Below are 22653 nucleotides of genomic sequence, written 5' to 3' on the forward strand. Positions count from 1 at the left end.
TCCTCCACAACTAGACTGAAGAACAAAAGGACAGCAACTTGTCTGTTCCCCTCCCCCAATTCCCCAATAAAATCTTTAAAAAAAAAAAAAAAGTATGTTATAGACAGCAAATGCAAACATCTGAAGACAAGACAAAAAATGGTGCCTTGGAGAAAATAGCTGAGTATGGCTAGAGGGTGTGTGTGTGTGTGGGGGGGGGTCTGTGTGTGGGGGCGGTGTGTGTGTGTGATGTTTACCTGATGTCTTTTTTTGGCAGAGATGAGGATGTAAGGAAGTAAAAAGTTAAGGAAGGTAACAAGAGATAAACTACAGAGGGCCAAGGGCCAAGAATTTAGACTCTAACCCAAAGGCAGTAGGACTCACTAAAAGGTTTAGATAGAGAAATAATAACAAGTAATAAGAAATGCATTCTAGAAAGATCTCCCTAGTCTACCACCAATGCCCAAGTATGTCAGGCACAGACCAAAACAGTAAATTCAAGATTATAAAATACATAAATTATAAAATGTTCTGCCCTCAACAAGGGAAAGAAACATTTAAACGAAGTATTAACAATTCATGTCAAAGGAAAAAAAATGTTATAGAAATGTATATAAATTATAGAAATAGTATAAACCAGGAAGTGATTCAAAAGTAATAATCTTTAAAAGACTAGAACAAAATCCAGAATTCAACAATGTATAATTCACATTATCTGGTATCAAATAAAAAACTACTAGACATTCTAAGAATCAGGAAAAAAAAAATCAATGAATAGAAGCAGACCAATAAATGATAAAGATGATGGAATTAGTAGACAATGACTTTTAAAACAGCTTTTATATTTTATATATGCTCAAGAAATTAAATATATATCTAAATATAATGAGAGAAACTGAAAAATATATTTGCATATTTTCTGTGTTTTTATATATTTAAATGTATTATTATATATGTTATATATTTATATGTATGTGTATACATAGGGAGGTGAGCACAAGTGCACCAAATGAAACTTCTAGAAAAAGAAAAAAAACAATATCTAAAATAAAAATACACTAAAATGAGATTAGCAGTGATTAGATGTTGTAAAAATGATAAGTGGACTTGGAAGGCACAACTAGCATAGCCAAAATAAAGCGCTAAAAGGAAAAATAACAAAAACAATAAGAAAAAAAAACACTGGTGAGATATATTGAATTGTGTCCTCTCCACCCAAAAAAGATATGTTGAAGTCTAACCCTCAGTATCTCTAAATGTGACTTTGGTTGGAAATAGGGTGTTTTGTAAATTTAATCAGGTTAAGATCAGGTCATTAAGGTGGGCCTCAATTCAATATGACTGGTGTCCTTATAAGGGGGAAATTTCTCTCGCTCGCGCGCACGTGTGCTCCCTTGGGGGGGGTGTGTGTGTGTGTGTGTGTGTGTGTGTGTGTGTGTGTGTCTCTCTCTCTCTCTCTCTCTCTCTCTCTCACACACACACACACACATGGAGAATGTCAAGTGCAGAAGCATAGATACATAGACACAGAAGGAAGATGGCCATGTGAAGATGGAGGCAGAGACTGGAATTATGCTGCCACAAGCCAAGCAACACTGGGGTCTACCAGAAGTTGAAAGAGTTGAGGAAGGATCCTCCCTTAGAGATTTTAGATGGAGCATGGTTTGACCAACACCTTGATTTTGGAACTCCAGAACTGTGAGAGAAAAAATTTCTATATTTTAATGACCCAATTTGTGGTACTTTGTTATATCAGTCCAAGAAACCAATACACTAAAGAGGCATAAGTAAATCCTTATTAGTAATTACTTTACATGTAAATCAATCAAACTCTCCTATTAAAAGGCAGAGATTAGCAGACTTGATTAAAAAAGCATGATCCATGTATATACTATGTATAAGAGACCTCACTTTAGATGCAAAGACACAGAAGTTAAATGTAAAAACATGAAAAAACATTGTCCATACAAAAAGTAAACAAGAGAGAGCCAGAGTAGCTATACTATTGTCAAACAAAAAGAGACTTTAAATTAAAAAAAGGTTACAAGAGACAAAGAAGGATATTATATACTGACAAAAGTTTCACTACATCAGGAAGATAAAACAATTATAAACATATACACACCTAACAACAGAACCCCAAAATACTTTAAGCAGAAATCGACAGAACCAAAGGGAAAAATAGAAAGTTACACAAAAACAGTTGGAAACTTCAATACCCCATTTTCGATAATGGACATAATAACTAGACAGAAGATCAGGAGGGAACTATAGAACTTGAATAACACTATAAACAAATTTGACCTAACAGACATATATAGAACTCTTCACCCAAGAACAGCAGAAAGCACATTCATATCTCTCTAAGACCATGTTAAGCCAGAAAACAAGTTTTAATAAATTAAAAAGGTTGAACTCATACAAAGTATATTTTATGTTCACAATGGAATCAAAATACAAATCAGTAACATAAAGAAAACTGGAAACTTGCTAATACATAGAAGTTAAACAATATACTATTAAATAATCAATGTACCAAAGAAAACACACACACACACAGACACACACACACACAGACACATATACACACACACACACACAATGAATGAAAACAAAAACACAACATGCCAAAGCTGCTCGGATACTGTTGTAAACACTAACATCAAAAAAGATCTTAAATCAATAACCTAACTGAACACCTTAACAAGTTAGAAAAGGGCAAACTAACCCAAAAGCTAGCAGAAGAAAAAATAAAGACTAGAGGAGATTTTTTTAAAAAAAATAGAGAATACAAACATAATGAAGAAATATCAATGAGATTAGGTAAAAGTTGGTTCTTTGAAAAGGTCAACAATATTGACAAGCATTTAGCTAGACTGACTAAGAAAAAAAGAAAGAGGACTCAAATCACCAAAGTCAGAAATAGACTTTGGAACATTACTACCAATTTTAACCCTCTGTCGGGAGCAACTGATCTCACAGATTCATTGCACACAAAGATGCCGCTATGAAATACATCTTTACTATATACTAAGTCACAAACAGGACTGGCGATAGATTACAGTAGAGGGGGAAGATACGGAAGCGATGAGTCACGATACTTAACTGTTTGATATTTGAAAATTTGTGTGCAATGAATCTGTGAGATCAGTTGTACCCGACAGGGGGGGGTTAGAAAAACATAAAGGATTATAAAATAGTTCCGTGAACACTTGTATGCCAACAAATTGTATAACCTGGATGAAATGGAAAAATCCCCGACACAAAAAGTACCAAAATTGACTCAAAAAAAAAGAGAAAATCAGAACCTATAACAAGAAGATTGAATTAGTAACCAAAAACCTTCCAGCTAAGAAGCCTAAATCAGATGGCTTCACTGGTGAATTCTACTAAACATTTAAGGGAAAATTAACAATTATCCTTCTCAAACTCTTCCAAAACACTCAAGAGGTAGAACACGCCCTACTCATTCTATGAGGCCAGTATTATTATCCTGACACCAATGTGACACAAAGGCACAAGAAAAAGAAACTCCAGGCCAAATTTTCCTTATAAATATAGATGCAAAAACCCTCAACAAATACTAACAAACTGAATCTAGTAGCATATTAAAAGTATTACACACCATGACCAAGTGGGTTTTATCTCAGGAATGCAAGGGTGGTTCAAAATATGAAGATCAATCAACTTAACACACCATAATACACCATGTTAATAGAATGAAGGGGGGAAAAAACACATGATAATCTCAATTGATACAGAAAAAGCATCTGACAAAATCAAACACCTTTACATGATAAAAACACTCAGCAAACTGGGAAAGAAGAAAACTTCCTCAACATCACAGAGGCCATATTTGGAAAACCCACAGCTAACATACTCAATGGTCAAAGACTAAAAGCTTTTCCCCTAAGATTAGGAATAACAAGATAAAGATACTCACTAACAATGCTTCCATTTAACATAGTGCTGGGAAGTTCTAGCCAGAGCAATTGGACTAGGAAAATAAACAAATAACATCCAGATTGAAAAGGTAGAAGTAAAATTATCTTTGTGTATGACATGATCTTATATGTAGAAAACTCTATAAAGAATTCACAAAAACATTAAAGTTAATAAACAAATTCTATAAAGTAGCGGGATACAAAATCAACATGCAAAAATCATTTCTATTCTTATATACTAGCAATGAACAATCTGAAAGAAAAACAATTCCACTTAAATAGCATCAAAAAGATTAAAATACTTAATGAATTTAACCAAGGCAAAAGACTTATATATTGAAAATTACAAAATATTGCTAAAGAAATTAAAGAAGAAATGAAAACAAGGACTCAAATACGTGCATGTCAATGTTCACAGTAGCATTATTCAAAACAGATAAAAGGTAGAAACAAACCAAGTGTCCACCAATGATGAAATCAATGATGAATGGATAAACAAAATGTGGTATATAAATACAGTAGAACAATCAGCTATAAAAAGAAATGAAATTCTGATATATACTACAACATGGATGAACCTTGAATACATTATGTTAAGTGAAATGAAGTAAGCCAGACAAGGACAAGTTTTGTATGTCTCCACTTATATGATGTTATCTATCATGTACAATGCAAATACATAGAGGCATAAAGTGAAATAGAAATTACCAGATGCTGGAAAGATGGGAAAATAAGGAATTATTGCTTGATAGTTACAGATTTTCTGCTTCGAGTGGTAAAAAAGTCTTGTAAATAGTGATAAAGGTTACACAACATTGTGAATGTACTTAATGCCAGAGTTGTATACTTAAAAATGGTTAAAATAGTAACCTTTATGATATGGATATTTTACCACAATTTTTAAAAGATGCATACAAATCCTGAGGCAAACACTATATACTGGGTTGTCGGAAAAGTCATGGCGTATTTTTTCTCTGTTTTTCGTTGCAAAAATGCATCATAACTTTTCCAACAACCCAGTAAATGAGGTACTAGCTAACAGTGCACATAAAATAGATACTAAAAAGTACTTAATAAATCCAAGACATCAGGTAGAGACAAAACAAGAATAAAAAGATGAAACAAGGGGAAAGCAGACAGCAAGATGGTAGACATAAATCTAACCATATCAATAATTACATTAAATGCAAATCGTCTAAACAGGTCAATTAAATAACAAAGAATGTTCGGCTGGATAAAAAAAGTAAGACCCAGGGCCGGCTGAGTGGCTCAGTTGGTTAAGAGCTCGCTCAAGAGTTTGAGCTCTGAGCAACAGCGGTTCGATGCCTGGCCCGAGCTAAGCAGCTGCTGAGCTGCCAACTGGTGGCAGGATGGCTCAGCTTAAAAAAAAAAAAAAAAGTAAGACCCAACTATATAATCTGTCTGCAAAAAAATTAAAGAGCAGTTGCCTTGGATTCAAGGAAAGAAAGAATAGTTTGTACCAAAACAATACTGGCAATGTGAGGGGGCCAAAGAAGGTTGAGATTTACATTAAGAGGCTATCTTTATTCAATGACAGCCAAGATTTATTGCATTCCTATGAAAACTTTAAAATGTTACATTAAGACTGCACACGACACTATTCCTTATGGCTTTGATTTAGTTTGAAACTTTGATTTTCAACCTACATTTCTAAGTTAATGTTTTTAACAAGCCCAATACAACCAATTTGCCAAACTCATGCTATTTATCCCTGAATAAAACATAATGACTAATACTAAAGGATACACTGAATGCTCCCAACTAGCACGTCTGTTCCCCTAAGTTGAGCTCTTCTGTTCCCAGAAGTTAAGTTGAATATTTGCATGAACTGTATTTGTTCTCAAACCTATTGACACCAATTGTTCTGTTTTGTGACTGGTTAACTGAAATACTTTTTAAACCAACATAATGAATGCAAAAAAGTTGTTTCTAAATATTAAATTTGTATTTTCTATTTCCTTAGTTTCTTTCCAAGGAAATGCACACAAAATATACTAACTTCATTCATATCTCTACTGAAAAAATGCTTTGTTTCAAGGCCTTTCCTGTCCATCAAATATGAAGCAGCATTCTAAGTATTCTCTATCCTGTAACCCTACCATACTTTTCTTCAGAACATGCAGTTTGATATTATATGTTTATTGTCTATTTCTACCATTAGATTATAAACTCTATGAAAGCAGAAAATCTGTCTTATACTATGGCTCCCTGGTAATTAGGACAGGGCAACAGTGGGTGCTCAGTGAATATCTAAATGATTTGGAAAGATTCCTTCAAGATAAGCTGATTAAAAAGAGATCATTTGCACTCAGATTGCAGACTTTGATTATCTACCAGTCCAAATAATATCAGATAAGATAGTTCCTATGTGTTCCCCCTCCTCTAAAGGAATGCTGCCCCGAATTCAAACTCTGTCATAATCTCCCACACTTTCCCAATACATATCCTTCACTACAACCAAACTGGAATACCAAGTCTCCTTTGAAAATGAGTTCAATTTAATCTGTTAAAGACCATACTTAAAAGAGGGAGTATAAGGCTTTATGCTAGATGAATTTTCAGTGTTTAACCTCATTATTAAAGAACCTTAGTAAAATTCAAATCTATTACAAGGTAAAACAAAAAACACATAATCAATTTCCAAAGACTCATATCAAAGATAATCAATTATTATACATTATTCATGTTGAGAACAACCACAGCAAATAACCTAACAGCAGGTACAACAGTGCTCTGATGCACGCTCAAGTGATCCCCACTGCTACCTATCAAAATCCTTCGTCTTTCTGCAGGGTTCAATTCAGTGCCATTTCTTCATTAAATTTTCTGACTGTTGACCACCATTGGAAGAGAGGTCTCTCTTCTTGATCCCCACAGAATCTTTATTCAAATCTCTTAAAGAATGTACATAAATAATATACAACAACAGAATATGGTATAAATATTTTCTTCTCTATTATAAGTTCTTGAAGGTAAAAGTCCTTATCATATTCACCTTTACATCCACTAAAGCACCTTAGAAAATGTGCTGTAGGCATTTGCTAAGTATTTCTAAAATTTATGTTCTTCCATATATCACAAAGGATTTAAACTGACTGCAATGAAACTTCATGCTGAAGTTATCTTGTTCCAATGCTTTGAAGTAAAACAGATCTTGGTTAGCTCTTTGGTTAAATAAGTCAGCTAAAAGGCATGACTTAGATTCAAGTTTTTATATTCTATTAAAGAATGAGGACATGTCCATTTCCTAATACTCTGCAACTGATTACTTACCTGAGACCATGGTCTGTGATCTGATAACACCCGGACAGACTGAGAAACAGAAGTACACGTCCAGTCTCTTGATCAGGTTTTTCACTCCCAGAGTAAATTAGTAAGTCTTTCTCCCTAAGCAGTCTAGTCCTTGATGCTTTTCTACACAATGCAGAAGACTCTGGGAGTGCTGACATAGTTCTTAGAGCTGTTCCTGTACAACAAAACGAATGACCGCAATATGCAAAGGCTGGAGAAGCACAATGCTGCTGCCAACAGACACTAGTCCTTAGTCCAATGATATCCTTACTGTAACTACCAGAGGAGGAACAACTGATGTTGGATGCTGTTTCCATTACACAAAGACTTTCGACATTTCTGTGTCTCCATTCTACAGCATCTTCAATGTCGGCCAGATCATCAGCATCCAACATCCACACATAAGGAGAAGGGAAGTTTTCAGAAGAAACAGGCTTAGTCCAGGGGTGTTCATTATCTATTTCTTCTCCAATGCCCTTGTTAGTTAAATCATGCAAACAAGCATACTGCTTGGGGGACTGCATGGTAATGTCTTTATTTTTCCATGTAGTCAAAGTAATTTTGCTTGTAGAAGTTTTCAAAAGGCCACTCTGATGAGATGTCAGAATTCCAAGAGCTCTAGAAATCTTCTCTAGAGCCACATCTGTGATTTTTTCACATCCGGACAGATCAAGATGCCGAAGACTCTGGCAGCAACCAAGCCAAGACCAACTATAATTAAGAGATAACAAGACTGTTAGTGGATATTGTTAAATTCTTCAAAAGAATTTGCCTATATGTAAGTAGGTGGAAAATAAAGAAAAATTTTTTAATGTAACATGATTAATCAATTACTGAATATTTATTGTCAGGCACTATTTTAGATGTTAGAGATCGAAACACAGTAAGAGTAACTAGGAACTAAGGGTATTGCTAATCTAACAGAAGGGTTGGAAAGGAGAAGACTTACAAGTTTATTTTACTGAGACGTAAACAGCAGAGGAAAGGCTGTACACACGTGAAAGAATGACTAATGGAAGAAGATCCAGAGTAAACAAGCTCTCGGAACTGGTCGAGTATTAGCCTTAGCAGGAGAAGAGCGCACCTCTCCCTTTAAAACGGGAAGAGAGATGCTAATAGAAACGCTAGGGTGAAAAGAGGAAAGCGAGACAGACTAGGAAGGAAATTGATGGCATCCGAAGAAATAAATCTGTGAAGAGTGTAGCTTGAAGAAGATGTTACAATTTCAGAATATGATGAATGTAACAGGGAACTATGCCAAAGGGTTCTTGGAACCCAACTGAAACTGAAAACTTCTTAAAAACATCAGAGCCAATCTACATGGTTGCACAGCAAGGCTCAAAGGCCTAGACACAGTACAGGACTATAATGACAGGGTGATACAGACTGGAGTTTTGGATCAGTGGGGACCTACTGACACATGGCAAAGGACTGGAGGATGCTATCAAGTTATAACCATAAGTGACTATGATTTGAAAGTAAAAAACAGTACTATGATTAAACTACAATTATGCAAATGAGGGACAGTTCTACTGATTCGTAGTTAAAAGTCATATTTAAATATTCAAAAATAACTAACCTGTCAAACGCAGAATCTGAAATGTCAGTTTGGGTAAGATCCAGATGCTCCAGGTTAGGACAAAGCTCTAAAATCTGCCTAACCTAAGAGAAAAAAGCCACTGTGAAGACCTACAGACTTTTAGTTAGACAAGAGACTGATAACTTTTAATAAATAATATAATCCACCGGCTCTCAAACTTTTGTGCATGTAAAAATGACTTCAAATATGCATTACCAATATATATTCTGGGTTCAAACCCCAGAAAATCTGTTTTAGTAACTATGAGATGAGACCCAGAAAATTTAGACTTTTAAGGAACACCCAAGAGATTCTGATGCAGGACATCACAAGATACATTTCTATAAAACAGAGATTGAATCTGACTTGCCCATCTTACCAGGCCTCACATATTATAAAGAATCATACAAAACTGGGCTTCATCACTTAACATTTGCAAAACTGAATACATTGTTTAACCTCTCCTAGTCTCTGTATCCTTTTCTAGAATGTGTAGACAATGACATCTATGTACAAAGATTACTGTGAGAATTGAAATGAAATAATATGAAAGTGAGCAGTGTATACCTCCCCATGGGAAGGAATTCTCATGGGTAGTCTTTTTTTCCTTAATTAAACTCAGGAATAAGTAAACTAAATTTAGATCATTGCTACTTTTTGTTAATACCCGAACTAGTGCTAATTTATACATACCATTTTGCTGGAAACTGCAGAGCTGTATGCTAATACTAAAGTTTTTACAGAAGTACCAACATATGGCAGAACATTATGAATTAAGCCATGGAGTAAACGTTTTTCCATTTGTGCAATGCTGATAGCAATCGATTCCTCTGCAGACTCTTCTGTAAAATGAATTCAAAAGTCTAAGAACTTGATACACTAATTATAATTAGGCTACTCAAGGAATCACCAAATCATTAAATATGAAATACTGTTTGCTAGCCTTAAACTCACTTTTGTATGCAAAGCAAGTTCAATGGACAAGGTCTCACTCTTCCAGGACTTAATATTTAACAGGTCTGGCATCAATTAAAAAGAGGCAAAAGAAAAAAAGGGGGGGGGGGAAGGTTAACAATGAGAAGGAAGATTTTTTTTTTCATATACTTCAAGGTTCAAGGTGATTTTCATATCAAGGTAGGTAGTAGAGGAAAAGAAAAAATAACGCTAGTTTCAGGTACTGAAAACAGTTTCGGAAAAAAAAACTGAATTCTTGAAAAATAGTATGAGTTCTTCAAGAGAATATGTCAAAAGAAAAATGTGCCACAATAAAAGTATCATTCGTTATTTTACCTGAATAAAAGGGACATAAAGCTATTGGGTTGTCGGAAGTCATGACGTATTTGTTGCAAAAATGCATCACGACTTTTCCAACAACCCAGTAGAAGAGATTTAAAACAAGTTAGCCTGGTCATAATAAATCAAGCAAAGGAAAGTACATTAGAATTTTTAGGAAGTTAAAAATGAGCATGGCTTTTGCTTTTTGCTGAATAACTTCTGTAGAACTTGGATGTTTACAACAGGATGCACTACTGTAACAACAAAAAAACTACAAACTCCAATTTGATATAAGGAAAAAAACACACTACCTATACTAAAAAGAATGAACTAGTAACTTGATCACCTTTCTCAGGGTCCTATTGTTGTTATGCTTACTTGAAGACGTAACTTGAATGTCTCTAAATATAAAACAGTTTAACAGAATAAGTTAAGAAAGTTTTGTAAAAAAAAAAAAATGTAGCTGGCAAGAGGAATATAAGTAGAAAGAATAATTCTGAATTTGTAACCAATGATTCTATGTTTACAGATATTATACTAAATTCCTCCTTTAGCCAGACATGTAAAATACAGGATAAAAATAACTTCTAGTTAACCCTATTTATTCTACTATAATTTTACTCCCAAGTGATTCTTGTTTCTGTGGGCCTCCATATCTAAACATGTATTGGTCACTGTGAAATCTTAAAAAATTTTAAACATCCCATGAAGAACAATAACTTCTCAGCAAGACTGGCAAAGACAGCTAAGCTGAAAAACCACTAACATAGATGGTCTATCCAAAGGTTAGCCTTATAAGCACTAAACAACTAAACACATTTCTTACCTTAGAAAGGCTTGATCATTATAGCTTTAACCTTTCCCTTTCAATACGAAGGAAAACAACAGCCTTCTCTGGCTATCTTCAAGTGTTGAGACACACTAAGTTTGGTAAAGCCTTTAAAACTCAACATGGCTATTATGAATCAATTTTGCAGGATAAATCAAGTCTTCCCTAAAGTGACATCTGAGTAAAGACCTTACTTTCTCTAGGTCTTTGCTCAGATTTCTCATGGGACCTTAACTAATCACTCTATTTAAAATCATAACTTCTTTTCTCTCTTCCTGGCACTCTTTCCTTCTTTATTTTTCTCCATAACACCTGATACTGTCTAATATAGTATGTATTTTGCCTGTGTTTATTGTCTGCCTACTTCTCCAAATTTTAAGCTAAACAAGGGCAGAGATTTTCCCCCAACTTTTTGTTCACTATTAACCTCATGCCCAGAAAGTGCCTGCCACAGGGTGAAGCACATCACCAAATCTAACCGGAATAGACCTCTTTCTTTCTTATATAGCACCTTCCAAACATTCAAAAGTATACCAAAATGTGGCACCTTCATTTCATAAAAATAAGCTTGCTACTAAAAGAATAATCTTTATATTTATAGTCCTTCCTTTCCACATGTTTACTTCTTCTGCCAGAGCAGCTTACTTTTTTTAAGTGGGCAACTTATATAAATAAAAATTTCCTACAGGTTCAATTTTACCAAGTAGAAGAATATCTTATCCGTTAATTTTTATCTGAATAATATCAAAGCCAAACTTTGTCTTCCTCTTCCATAGTCCCAAATAGTATCTTTCCACACCTCCATTAAAATGCATTTTTCATTATGTACTTTGAATTAAGAATCATGTATTCTAAACTCTCACCCATGAGTTCTTTAAGGGTACAGAAAAAGTCTTATTTACCCTTGAATTCTCCCACAGTGCTAACGAATGGCTACACTAGTTTATATAACCCTTTAACATTTGCAAAGAATTTTCATATATATGACTTCTCGATTCTACAACCCCCATATGAGGCAAGTGGTATGACTGTTCACAAATGAATGAACAGATTCAACAGCCTCATGCTCCTTCCTATGCCACAGATGATTCAATACTATTGAACTGATCAAATGAAGTGGTCCTAAAAAAACACTGTAAACTGCAAAGTTCTATAATGTACGTTTCAATAAGAAAAACAGCCATAATTTTCTGAGTTTTTAAAGTATTTAAATGTAAAAACATATAGGAAACAACCCTATACACATTTAAAAATTACTTCAAACAGAATGCATTTTAAATTTACTGATTATTCTTTCAAATTTTAAAAAGTAGTAGGCTTAAAAACAACAGTTTCTTCAGAAAATGCAAAATACATAAATTTTAACACCTAAGTACTTGAATGTTAAATATAATAATCATTATTAAAGCACCATGTAATAATTTTAATTCCAAACACAGCTTACCAGATTCATCTATATCGGCATCTTCATCCCACTCCTGAAAAGCACGACTTTCATCTTTTCTATTTTTCACCCATTCCTCATCAGGTTCGGTATCAAGTTCAGTTGCAGGGCCACTATACCAGTCACCTACTCAACAAATCAACAAGAGGAACAAGAGGAACAAAATAAGATGTGATTGACTAACATTACAAAAACAAAACAAAAAACCTATTTACAATAAAAATATCTGCACGCAGAAAAATTTAAGCCCTAGGTAATGGGTCAGTAAACTGTCAAAAATTCCATGTGGTTAAAGAAAAAATTACACTTAAATAAGCAAAGAATTCAATTTCAGACACACTAAAAAGAACTATGAAAAATAACTATCAATAGTCTTACATGCAATTTTAGAAATCACTAAAAACAACCTAACCTTGTCCTACTGTGGCTTCACACTGGCTCCAGCAATACCTTCAGTATGATGACAGCTAATAAACAAAAGGAAGCAAGACTTTCTGCTGAATAGTGAATTAGTCAGCAATTCAGGTGGGAACAGAGAAGTCAAAGGGAAAGATTAACTAAGGTAAAGCTAAACCATAAATTGAAAGATCCTGGAGAATACACTGCAACTAAATTACGTGAAGTGAGAGAGAATGCAGAATTAATTTACTGAACCCCCAGCACTACATCTAAATTAGAGTTTCTGAACCTGGACACTACTGATAGTCCAGGCTGGGTTATTCTTTGTTGTGGGGGGCTATCTTGTGCATTGTAGGCTGTTTAGCAGCAACCCTGGCCTCTACCCACTGGAGGCCAGTACACATAATCCCCCAGAAGGGACAAAAAAAAAAGGTCTCCACAGACATTTCAAAGCATCCCGTGGAGGGGGGTAAAATCAATTCTGAGTGAGAACCACTGGAAACAAATACTATAAGTATATAAAAACCATTTTTAGTGAACTTTTTAAGCATATTGAAACAGGAATAAAAAAGAAGCATATTAAGATACAGTTAACTTCATAGAAGTCTAGCACAACATTATCACATTTGATCTTTATATCAAATAGAACTACTTATGTATTAATTCCTAATAATGAAGTCTTCATAATTAAAAATATAGCTAAAGAAAAAAGTATTTGAAATATCCATATTTGCCTTGTTTGACTTTCATTTAATATTTCATTATCCTACAACAGAAAAAATTATTCCACATAAAAATAGTAATTCTAATCATTTGGATCATATTAAGTTTACCCAATACTCCAAATAGCGTCATTCAAAAAATATTAAATATTTAGCATCAGCTTATTTCAAAATTGCTACATATATATGTAAAAAAATAAAACTTTTAAAATCAGATTCCTAATTTAATTATGTAAGAAATATGTATTTTCAAGTCAACGTGACAAATTATAGAAAACTAAGAAAAACTTAATATGAATTTTGGGTTAATACTCACCTAGAAGAAATTATTTTAATTCAGTGACAAAAAATATATGCAATATTAGCTGCATTTATCCCATGACTGCATTTATGCTCATGAAAAGAAAATGTTCTTTAATTGTTCACATATAAAAGTAACTTACCACATGAAATTAACATGAAATTTTGATTTATAAAATGAAACATTATTAATCCCCCCCAAAAATATGCTAAAGACAAAAACGGGTTAGTTATTTTGAGCCAGTACCAAAATGGAGCCATAATGGCACCTCATTTTTAAATTTTAAATAATTAACTTATTCTGTATTTTTTAAATATTCAAATAATCTAATTATTTAGAGCTGTTCTGATAACCTATTAATTTTACTTTTAACTGTTAGAGAAAATTCTAAACACAGTCAAAGTAGGAAGTAAAAAATAGCATTAAAAAAGTAGCATAATGAATACTCATGTACTAGTCATCTATCTTCAATGATGATCAACATTTTGCCAATTATTTTGCATTCCCTCTCCAACTATTTTTTCCTATTTTAAAAGAAATTGCGCACCTCACACAATGCACCCATGAATACTTCAACATTGCTAGCTTTTTAAAAATGCATACAAAGAACACATAATCTAACTATGAAATCTATTTTTAGTCAACCTTTCAGTTTCCCTCCCCTGCCATGCTTATAGTGATGTCTATGAGTATTCATCTAAATAAAAGATGGCAATATTTTTAAAACAAACTAAAAGTCCCATTTACCTACCTCTGGCCCAGTGAACAGGGTAAAGATGTTTCCACAGCGATCCAGTTTTTGCCAGCTGAGACCATTTAGTGCTTACTTGACTGCATCGACATAATTCTTGAGGATTAAGATAACTGAATATTGACAGCATTACCTCAGGAGGAAGATGCGTTATACCTGTGGATTGCTCTGACACATCCGCTTCTGAAATAAAAAAGAAAACTTTAACATTAAAGGCTATAAGAACAAATGCAGTAAGAAATTACAATCACATTTCTAGAAATAAAACCCAGTGCCTAAGGTCCACTTCTTCCTGCTTGCAAGATGTGAAAAGGAAATAACATGGATTACAGGCAACATGGAGATGTTAAACTTGTTAAGGACCAGTAGGGTTAAACTATCATGGCCCAAATCATATTTCATCAGTGTGAGCAACAATAATGAACACAGAGTCAACTTCCTCTTACAAAGGCGTTACAGAAAAAACAATACTCACTTTGTAGTATAAGAAGCATCGTTTGAAAAAGGAATCCAACAGGTTATACAGCTTTAAATCAACAAGTATAGAGCCGGCCAGATTATGAGATCTCCAAGGCATTTTAATGACACACACAAATGTCACAACATTTTCCATTCACGCATTATGACCCCTGTCAGTATTTCCCTTATGTATCCTATTTGATTTTCACATTTCATATAAGAGGTCTGTGAAATCGGAATTCTTTAACTTGCAGGTGCCCTACCCTACTTATGTATTATTTATGAGCCAGCCGAGACAATATAAATATTTCTAATGCTGGTATATATTTATTGGGAATTTTTTGTCAGCAACTATTGTAGAAAGTAGTCATTAGATGTCTAATTTCCTATAATGTATTACTTAAGTAGCAATTTTCTGAAAGAAAAATGCAAATGAGGTTTACAATAAAGAATATAGAATATAAAAGATTTATCATTAAAGCACTATGAAGAATATGAGGACTTGTATATCTGATTTGTCTTCACAAAGCAACGTAAATATAGAAATGCTATGATCAAATTACTTTAACCTAACCCTTTTTAAATGGCAAATATTTTTAAAATAATACAGCTATAATTTGCTTTGAAGGAGTGGGAAAATTAGGCGTGTGATGCTTTTAAATCCCACGTTATATTACAATTAAACCAGACATAACAGGTCTTGGCTTGGTATCTAAGACACAAGTTGAATTTCAGAGTGAAGCATAACGCTTTATGGGTTTAATTATAGCTTAACCTACAAAAACATTTTTGTTTCAACATGCATCTCCCCTACTTCGTTAAATAAAAATAGGACCAATGTCAAAGAATTTTAAGCTATTTTAAACAGAAGTGCCATTGCAATTGCCCATCTAGAAGCAGAAAAGGAATTTTTAGTAGCCTAAGGATGCCAATTTTCTTTAATGATGTTTTAAAAGGAAAAGCTATAAAAAATAAATAAGAATAAAAATGAGGAATTAGTCTATTAAGGAAAAAAGCAGGAATATTTTATTTGCATTTTTCATTTGTTTTTTCAAAATAACTACATAGAAAAACTATGCCTCTCATACTGACTCCCCTGTGAATGACTGGATACAAGCTAAGACAATGACGCATGGGAAGGGATGCAGTTCAAACTATAAGTGTAGCTAATTTGGAAAACTGATAAGACAACAAGGAAGGATAAAAGCAGCCACTATGGTCAATGGAGCTCAAAAAGTTGGGTGATCCTGCAAAAGTGTTCTGTATGAGTATATGGTAGTTTCCAATAATTTTGATTGGATTATTATTATCTTATTATTTACATATAAATTCTTTTAAGAAACGCTGCACTGCATATGGCCCACATATATGAGATGTTAAATTATCAGACAACACTAAATTCTAAGATAAAAACTACTGTCTTCAATTAAATTTATACTTGAAGATAAATGGCTTAAATTATTCCTCAAAATCTAAAGTTGATATCAACAAGAAACAAATGGCCTTGGAACTAATAAGCCATTTGCTATCTAAACATATGAACCTCACCTTTATCTGACTTTTCATCCACAGAATACTTAAAAAACTTCTGTCGTTCCTCAGCTTGATTCCAGAGGCTAAGACCTCTAAGGAGTTCAGCGGCATCCTTCTGAGAGCAATGTTGTGCAATCACTTTCTTTTTAATATCCTTAAGCTCTTCATAGGTAAAATATTCCATTAACATGGGCTGAAAAACCTAAATTAAATGAAACAGTCATAAGGGAAGATGCTTATTAATTAGTTTTGTTTTACTCTACACCTTTTAAATTATTTATGGCTCAAGTATAGTATTATGACCACCTATTTCAAAGAGATAAAAATTTTAGTGTTACCACTGAGTTGGTTTATCCAAAAGTTATAGAAAAGAGCATCACCAAAAAGATCCTTCTCTCTACGAATTCTCCGGCTAATGTCAATCCCTAAACAATTTCGAAGTATCAGAACCAGAAGGTTTTCCTGTACAGAACTTGTCACACACTCTTAATCATTCTCTTCTGGTTAGACGGTTAGGTCAGTTAACTGCCTTCTGCCATGACAGTAACTGATCTCTACCCAAACAGGGCCTCTTAACTCCTCTAAGATAATACCCAGTGTACTGGAACCATAAAAGTCACAGCTCTACTAAGAAAAAGTCAGAGCTCTACTGAGACCATCAACTATTCAATCTTTCCTAGGAGAAATCTTCTTTAAAATATTTAGATGCTCAGTCCCAACTTCCAATTTATAGAATTAGAACCTTTAGTGGTGGAGCCTTCTTTTTTCACAGTTCCATAGATAATTTTGATGTGCATCACAGGTTGAGAAACACTGTTCTACTAACTCAGTGGTTTCAATGTTGGTTGCTTATTACAATATCTTGGGGAGCCTTTCAAATATATCCATATCAATATCTCCCATCTGATTTATTGGGTCATTGGATAAGTCATGACGTATTTTTCTGTGTTTTTTGTTGCAATAACTGGTCTGGAAAGGACTTAAAAGTGGTTATTTTGTTGTTGTGTTTTTTTTAAGTACCAATCTGATTATAAGGTGAAGCTATTGTTGAGAATCACTATGATAACTGGTTTACTGCTGAACAAGAATTTAGTTCCTCCTAAACTATTTTCTCTATTCCTTACCCTGATTTCATTCCACTTTAGAGAAAGAAGTGAATGGGAAAATATTTTGCTCATCCATTCAGTGATATCATAATATACAATATTTTGTGTATTAGGCATAAAACTGATAAGTTTAACACTAACATTTAATTACTAAAATCCACTATTAAAGAAAAGAACACTAAAAATTCTATAAGCTTAACATGAAAATACAAAGAAAGTTTAAAGAATCCTCTAAAGGTCTGAAAATGCATTAGGGTGGCATAACAAGTTTTTAACATTCAATACAATGCCATCTGCATAATAAGAAAATATTTATTGAATAAATATATTAAACCATTTATTCAGTGAAAAGCAGCAACCTCTCTGAGGGAACAAAATTGTTGTTTTTCTCCTTCAGTTTTTCCTCATTTCCTAAAATGAACTGGAGGCTTATCTTCCTATGCATTATTTTGAAGAATTAAAAGCAAAATAACATTTTTTAAATTTTATAAATCAAAATTACAAGGAAGAAAAATTATGCTTACCTCCTCCTCTTCTTTCATATGAGGAAGAAAATCTCTTGTAAAAGCCTCCAATCTCTCTTTCAGTTGTTTTGCATAATTTAACTGCTCACATTCATTCTACAAATAAAAAAATTATATTCTATAACAGTTTTGCTTCATGATTTACATTATACCTTATCCTAGGAAGTCAGTTTAAAATGCAACATGAAACCTTAAAAAAAATAGACTGACAAATAGCAAAGTGGTCTCTGTACTACTTTTCTAAGCATAAAAGACACCCTTAAGACAACTTTTAAAAGAACCTTGAATTCCTTGACTAATGGGATCTGACACTTCTTTTTTAAAATGCCATTAAAAAATCCAAAAATAACAAGTATTTGCTCAAAACCTGTATTGATTTCCAATGCATATATTTATATCATTTCTGTGTGTCAGTTTTCTTAATATATCTCTAAGCAGTCCACAAGAGCCTACTGGACTCTATCATTACAAAAATCTCTTTAAGGTCATCTAAGCCATTTGGAATACCTGTTAATATTATGCTACAGAAGACCATATATACTTTTGAAGACAAGGTATCAACTTCTAAAGGCAAGGAGTTCACTACCTCTTAAAGTAAATCATTCTAAGTCTGGACAAGGGCTGAAAAGTTCTTCCTTATATAAACTAAGATCACATCTCCCTGTAACTTGTCCATCACTTATACATCAGCCCTCTAAACTTAAAATATATGAAAAATTTACAAAATAATGAAACTCTTAAAATATGGAAATATTTTATCCCTGCTAAGTGCTTATTTCCTTTTTGAACTAATTTATCAACTGCTTCCCAATATTCTATCCAATGTCCTATTTTCTTAAGACTTTACACATCTTCTATAAACATGCCCAGTGACTTCCTTTTCCTTACATGCTTATAATTATCAAATTTGCTTTTCCAAACTGAATTATTCTTCTAACCTTGAAACCCATCTATGCCTCCTCCTATTAATCAATACCCACCTAAATTGCACAAGCAGTTCAAACCAACCTGTCCATAATGAATTATTCCCCAAAGATGCTTATTCCCCAAGCATCTTCTATATTCTCTGGAAGTCAGGCTCAATTCTCATTCTTATTCCCTTTTCCCTTTCTTCTTTCTGCCTCCCTTTTTATGCAAGCAATACATTGTATCAAGTTTACTGGTCCTACATAATTCTCCAGTGTGTCCTCTCCCTTCTATCTCAACTAGTCACTACTTTAGTTCAGATCTTAATGATTTCTTTTTCCTTTTTTAAATTAGTTTCCGATGTACAACATGGTGCAATAGTTATACCTTTTACCCCTGAAAATGAAAACCCCCTCCCCCAATACGCCACCCCACTTCCCCCCATATCATACATATCTATTACAATTCCATTGACTCCACTCCCACACTATACTCCATATCCAGTGACTATATATATATATTCAATTATAGTTGACATACAATAATATACAACATCAGCTTCAGGTGTACAGTGCAGTGATCAAGCCTCTAACCCATCCATGAAGTGGTCTCCCTAATAAGACATGACCATCTGATACCCTACAAAACATTTACATTAATTATTCTCCCCGAACTGTCTTTCCTATCCCCGTGGCAATATTGTAGTTACCAATTTGTGCTTTCTAATCCCTTCCCTTCTCCCTTATCCCCACCCCCTCCCAACTAGCAATCATCAGTTTTTCCTCTATATCTTTGAGACTATTTCTGTTTACTTTGCTCGTTCATTCAGTTTTTAGATTACACATATAAGTGAGACCATATGGTATTTGTCTTTCTCCAACTGACTTATTTCACTTAACATAATAGTCTCTAGGTCCATTCATATCGTTGCAAATGGTACAATTTCATTCTTCTTTATAGCAGACAGATCTTAATCATTTTATTGAATAGGTAATACATGAACATAATATAAAGGAGCAGTAAATAAAAAGTAATCTCCCATCATCACTACCCAATACCTTACCACTATCCAATCTCCCACCTTCCCAACAAATAGCTACTGTGTATTCTTCCAGATTATTGCCATACTTTTTTATAACAGTCTTATTGCTTTAGACTTTTCTTTCCCTTCAAGCCATCCTCTTCCTTACTGCGTAACAGTCTTTCTAGAACACAATTCTATATGTGACAGGTGCATGGTGGTTTGACAGAATTGCAACTTAAGTCTATGCTTCACCAAGCCACAAGGGGGATAAACAAAGACCAAATTTCAAATATCCTATAATATGCAAATATAATTAATAGGAAAATCTCTCTATTATCCTAAACTATACTCAAATATATCTTTGTTATACAATTAAAAATTATCCTGTGTAACCAACCCTGTGCCCTAAAATATGGAAAAAGAAAATGTATTAAATATTTTAGTTAACACTGAATTTTAAAATACAATTTATAAAATTAAAGTGTTTACTCATTATAAGTAATAGTTTTATTTTTAGTCACTAGTAACTGCATTTATTATATCTTTTAAGAGTTCAGCAAATATAAGAAAGTAAAAATTTTTTGGTAATTAAAAATTTAACTTCAAAAACAACTTTAAGATTTGGGGACTAGCATTCATTACAGAATTTTACATACAGTAAGAAAGAGATAACTGACAAAGGTTCCACTGAGCCCCCTTCTTAATTAGGTCCAACCTTAAGCTCTGTCCTTGGCAGACTTCGTCAAATTTTTTTAAAAATCATCCTGAGTCAATTTGGCACCTTAACACCATTGATATCCATTCACCCTTAAGATCTTATCAGCCTGGTCTGCCTTCAAGTCAGTCTAGCAATTATCTCCCTAGCCTTAATGTCTCCTCTTAGTAATTTTCCTGAGCCCCTCAACCTTCTTCTTGGCTATAAATCCCCACTTGCCCTTGTATTATACTCACAGTTGAACCCAATCTCTCTCTCCTACTGCAAAAACCCACTACAGTAACCCCTTGAATAAAGGCTTCCTTACTATCTTTAACAAGTGTCAAAATATTGTTTTTCTTTAACATAACATTATTTACTATAAAACGTTAACGAGTTTTGCCAATGACATATCAAAAGACGACACAAGTTGTGATGCCCATTTTTGCAACTCACCTTAACATTCTTCAGTCCCTTTTCAAAGAGGCTAAGCATCTCAGAGAGTTTATTATCAGAATGCACGTTATAAATGGTCTGGCTGCGTTGTTGAAGCAAACCAATAATGTATTCATTTTCAATCTGCTCATGCATTTTGAACTCCTTAAAAGTAGCATACAGAGACTGCAGAAGAGCACGGAAATCATTGTTGTTGGAAAAGTTGGTTTTAGAAAGCTGAATAAAAATTTAAAAAGAAAGGTCTAATAAATACATGTAAATATGCACCAATAATAAATATTTAAATGCATTCCTGTTTAGTTTATACATAATACCTCCCCTATACTTGGTTAAATTAAAGTACTTGGTTAAATTTAAAGTTTCTTTAAATAAAAGGAATTAGACCAGAGTCCCTCCAAACCTAAAATCCCATTAGCTATACATACACTAAATACAGATACTCCAGAATTATATATAAACATTAAAATAGTTGTGTAAAGTACAGCATAAGAAATATAGTCAATAATAATGTAATAACTATGTAAAAAGTTGAATGTGAATTGTTAGAATGTGATAAGTGCTTTTTTGTTTGAAATGTTCTTCACGCTATTATACTACTTTTACAATGTAAACAATTCAAAATAGTCAATTATAGTTTGTTTAAACTTTAATATCAAAATAAGCCTGCTCTATTCATAAAATAATTATAAAATATTGAGCTATTATAACATTATTCAATAATTTTAAGGGAACTACTTTTTCTTTTTAAAGAAAACTGAGATAAACACTTAGCAGCTTATATAAGAAATCATGGGGAGGGGGGAGAAAAGAAATCATGTCCTTTCCTGGGGTGCAGGCACTGCAATAGTACAATGTGGAAACCTAGTACATCAGGGCATGAGAAAGTAAATGCACTTGAAGGAAAGAAACAAATCAATGAAAATATGAAGAAATATGCACTGTCATTTTCTTTAATTCTACTATTCAATAAGAGAAAATGACTATTCTGACATAATTTTAATTTTTTACATTTCATAACATTAAATTCTCATGTTTAAAGCATACATATTACCAACTTGATTCAAGTTAAAAGTTCAAAGTACTATTCAAATCCTCCATTACCTCCATTTCCATATTAAATCTACCTTCAATTATATCAATTTCAGTTTCAAAATTCATTTTAAAAGGGAAAATCTGATTAGGTTAGAAACAACAGACAATAAAAGGAGAGGGAGAAGCTACTAACTCTGTACTTCCTAGACTTGCTTTGTAAAGTCTTATCTATTGTAGTATTCCTAAAATGGAGCGTAGACTAAGCTGTCTTAATTGCCTGTTCTCAGAAGGAATAGTAGGCTCGAGACAAACCATCAGAAAAGATGACTAACTCCTAAAGCAAAACTATTCCACTAGTCACAGCTAAGTACCTTCTGTAAAAAG

At 33.4% G+C, this 22653-nt stretch overlaps 1 protein-coding gene across 2 annotated transcripts in view; it reads right to left on the reverse strand.

Annotated features, from left to right (window-relative positions):
• The window catches only part of FBXL5 (F-box and leucine rich repeat protein 5), a 46008-nt gene that overhangs the window by 9661 nt on the left and 13694 nt on the right, over nt 1-22653 (reverse strand). For both annotated transcript variants that reach the window (XM_019626341.1, XM_019626342.1), the window contains exons 2-9: nt 21238-21453; nt 18158-18253; nt 16543-16729; nt 14536-14718; nt 12363-12488; nt 9508-9656; nt 8815-8897; nt 7218-7946 (exon numbers count right to left, since the gene is read on the reverse strand). In XM_019626341.1, coding sequence (XP_019481886.1) covers nt 7218-7946; nt 8815-8897; nt 9508-9656; nt 12363-12488; nt 14536-14718; nt 16543-16729; nt 18158-18253; nt 21238-21453 — 1769 coding nt within the window. The remainder of the gene's footprint in view (nt 1-7217; nt 7947-8814; nt 8898-9507; nt 9657-12362; nt 12489-14535; nt 14719-16542; nt 16730-18157; nt 18254-21237; nt 21454-22653) is intronic.

Source organism: Hipposideros armiger, unplaced genomic scaffold, assembly GCF_001890085.2.
Source record: "Hipposideros armiger isolate ML-2016 unplaced genomic scaffold, ASM189008v1 scaffold_666, whole genome shotgun sequence".
Taxonomy (NCBI): domain Eukaryota; kingdom Metazoa; phylum Chordata; class Mammalia; order Chiroptera; family Hipposideridae; genus Hipposideros; species Hipposideros armiger.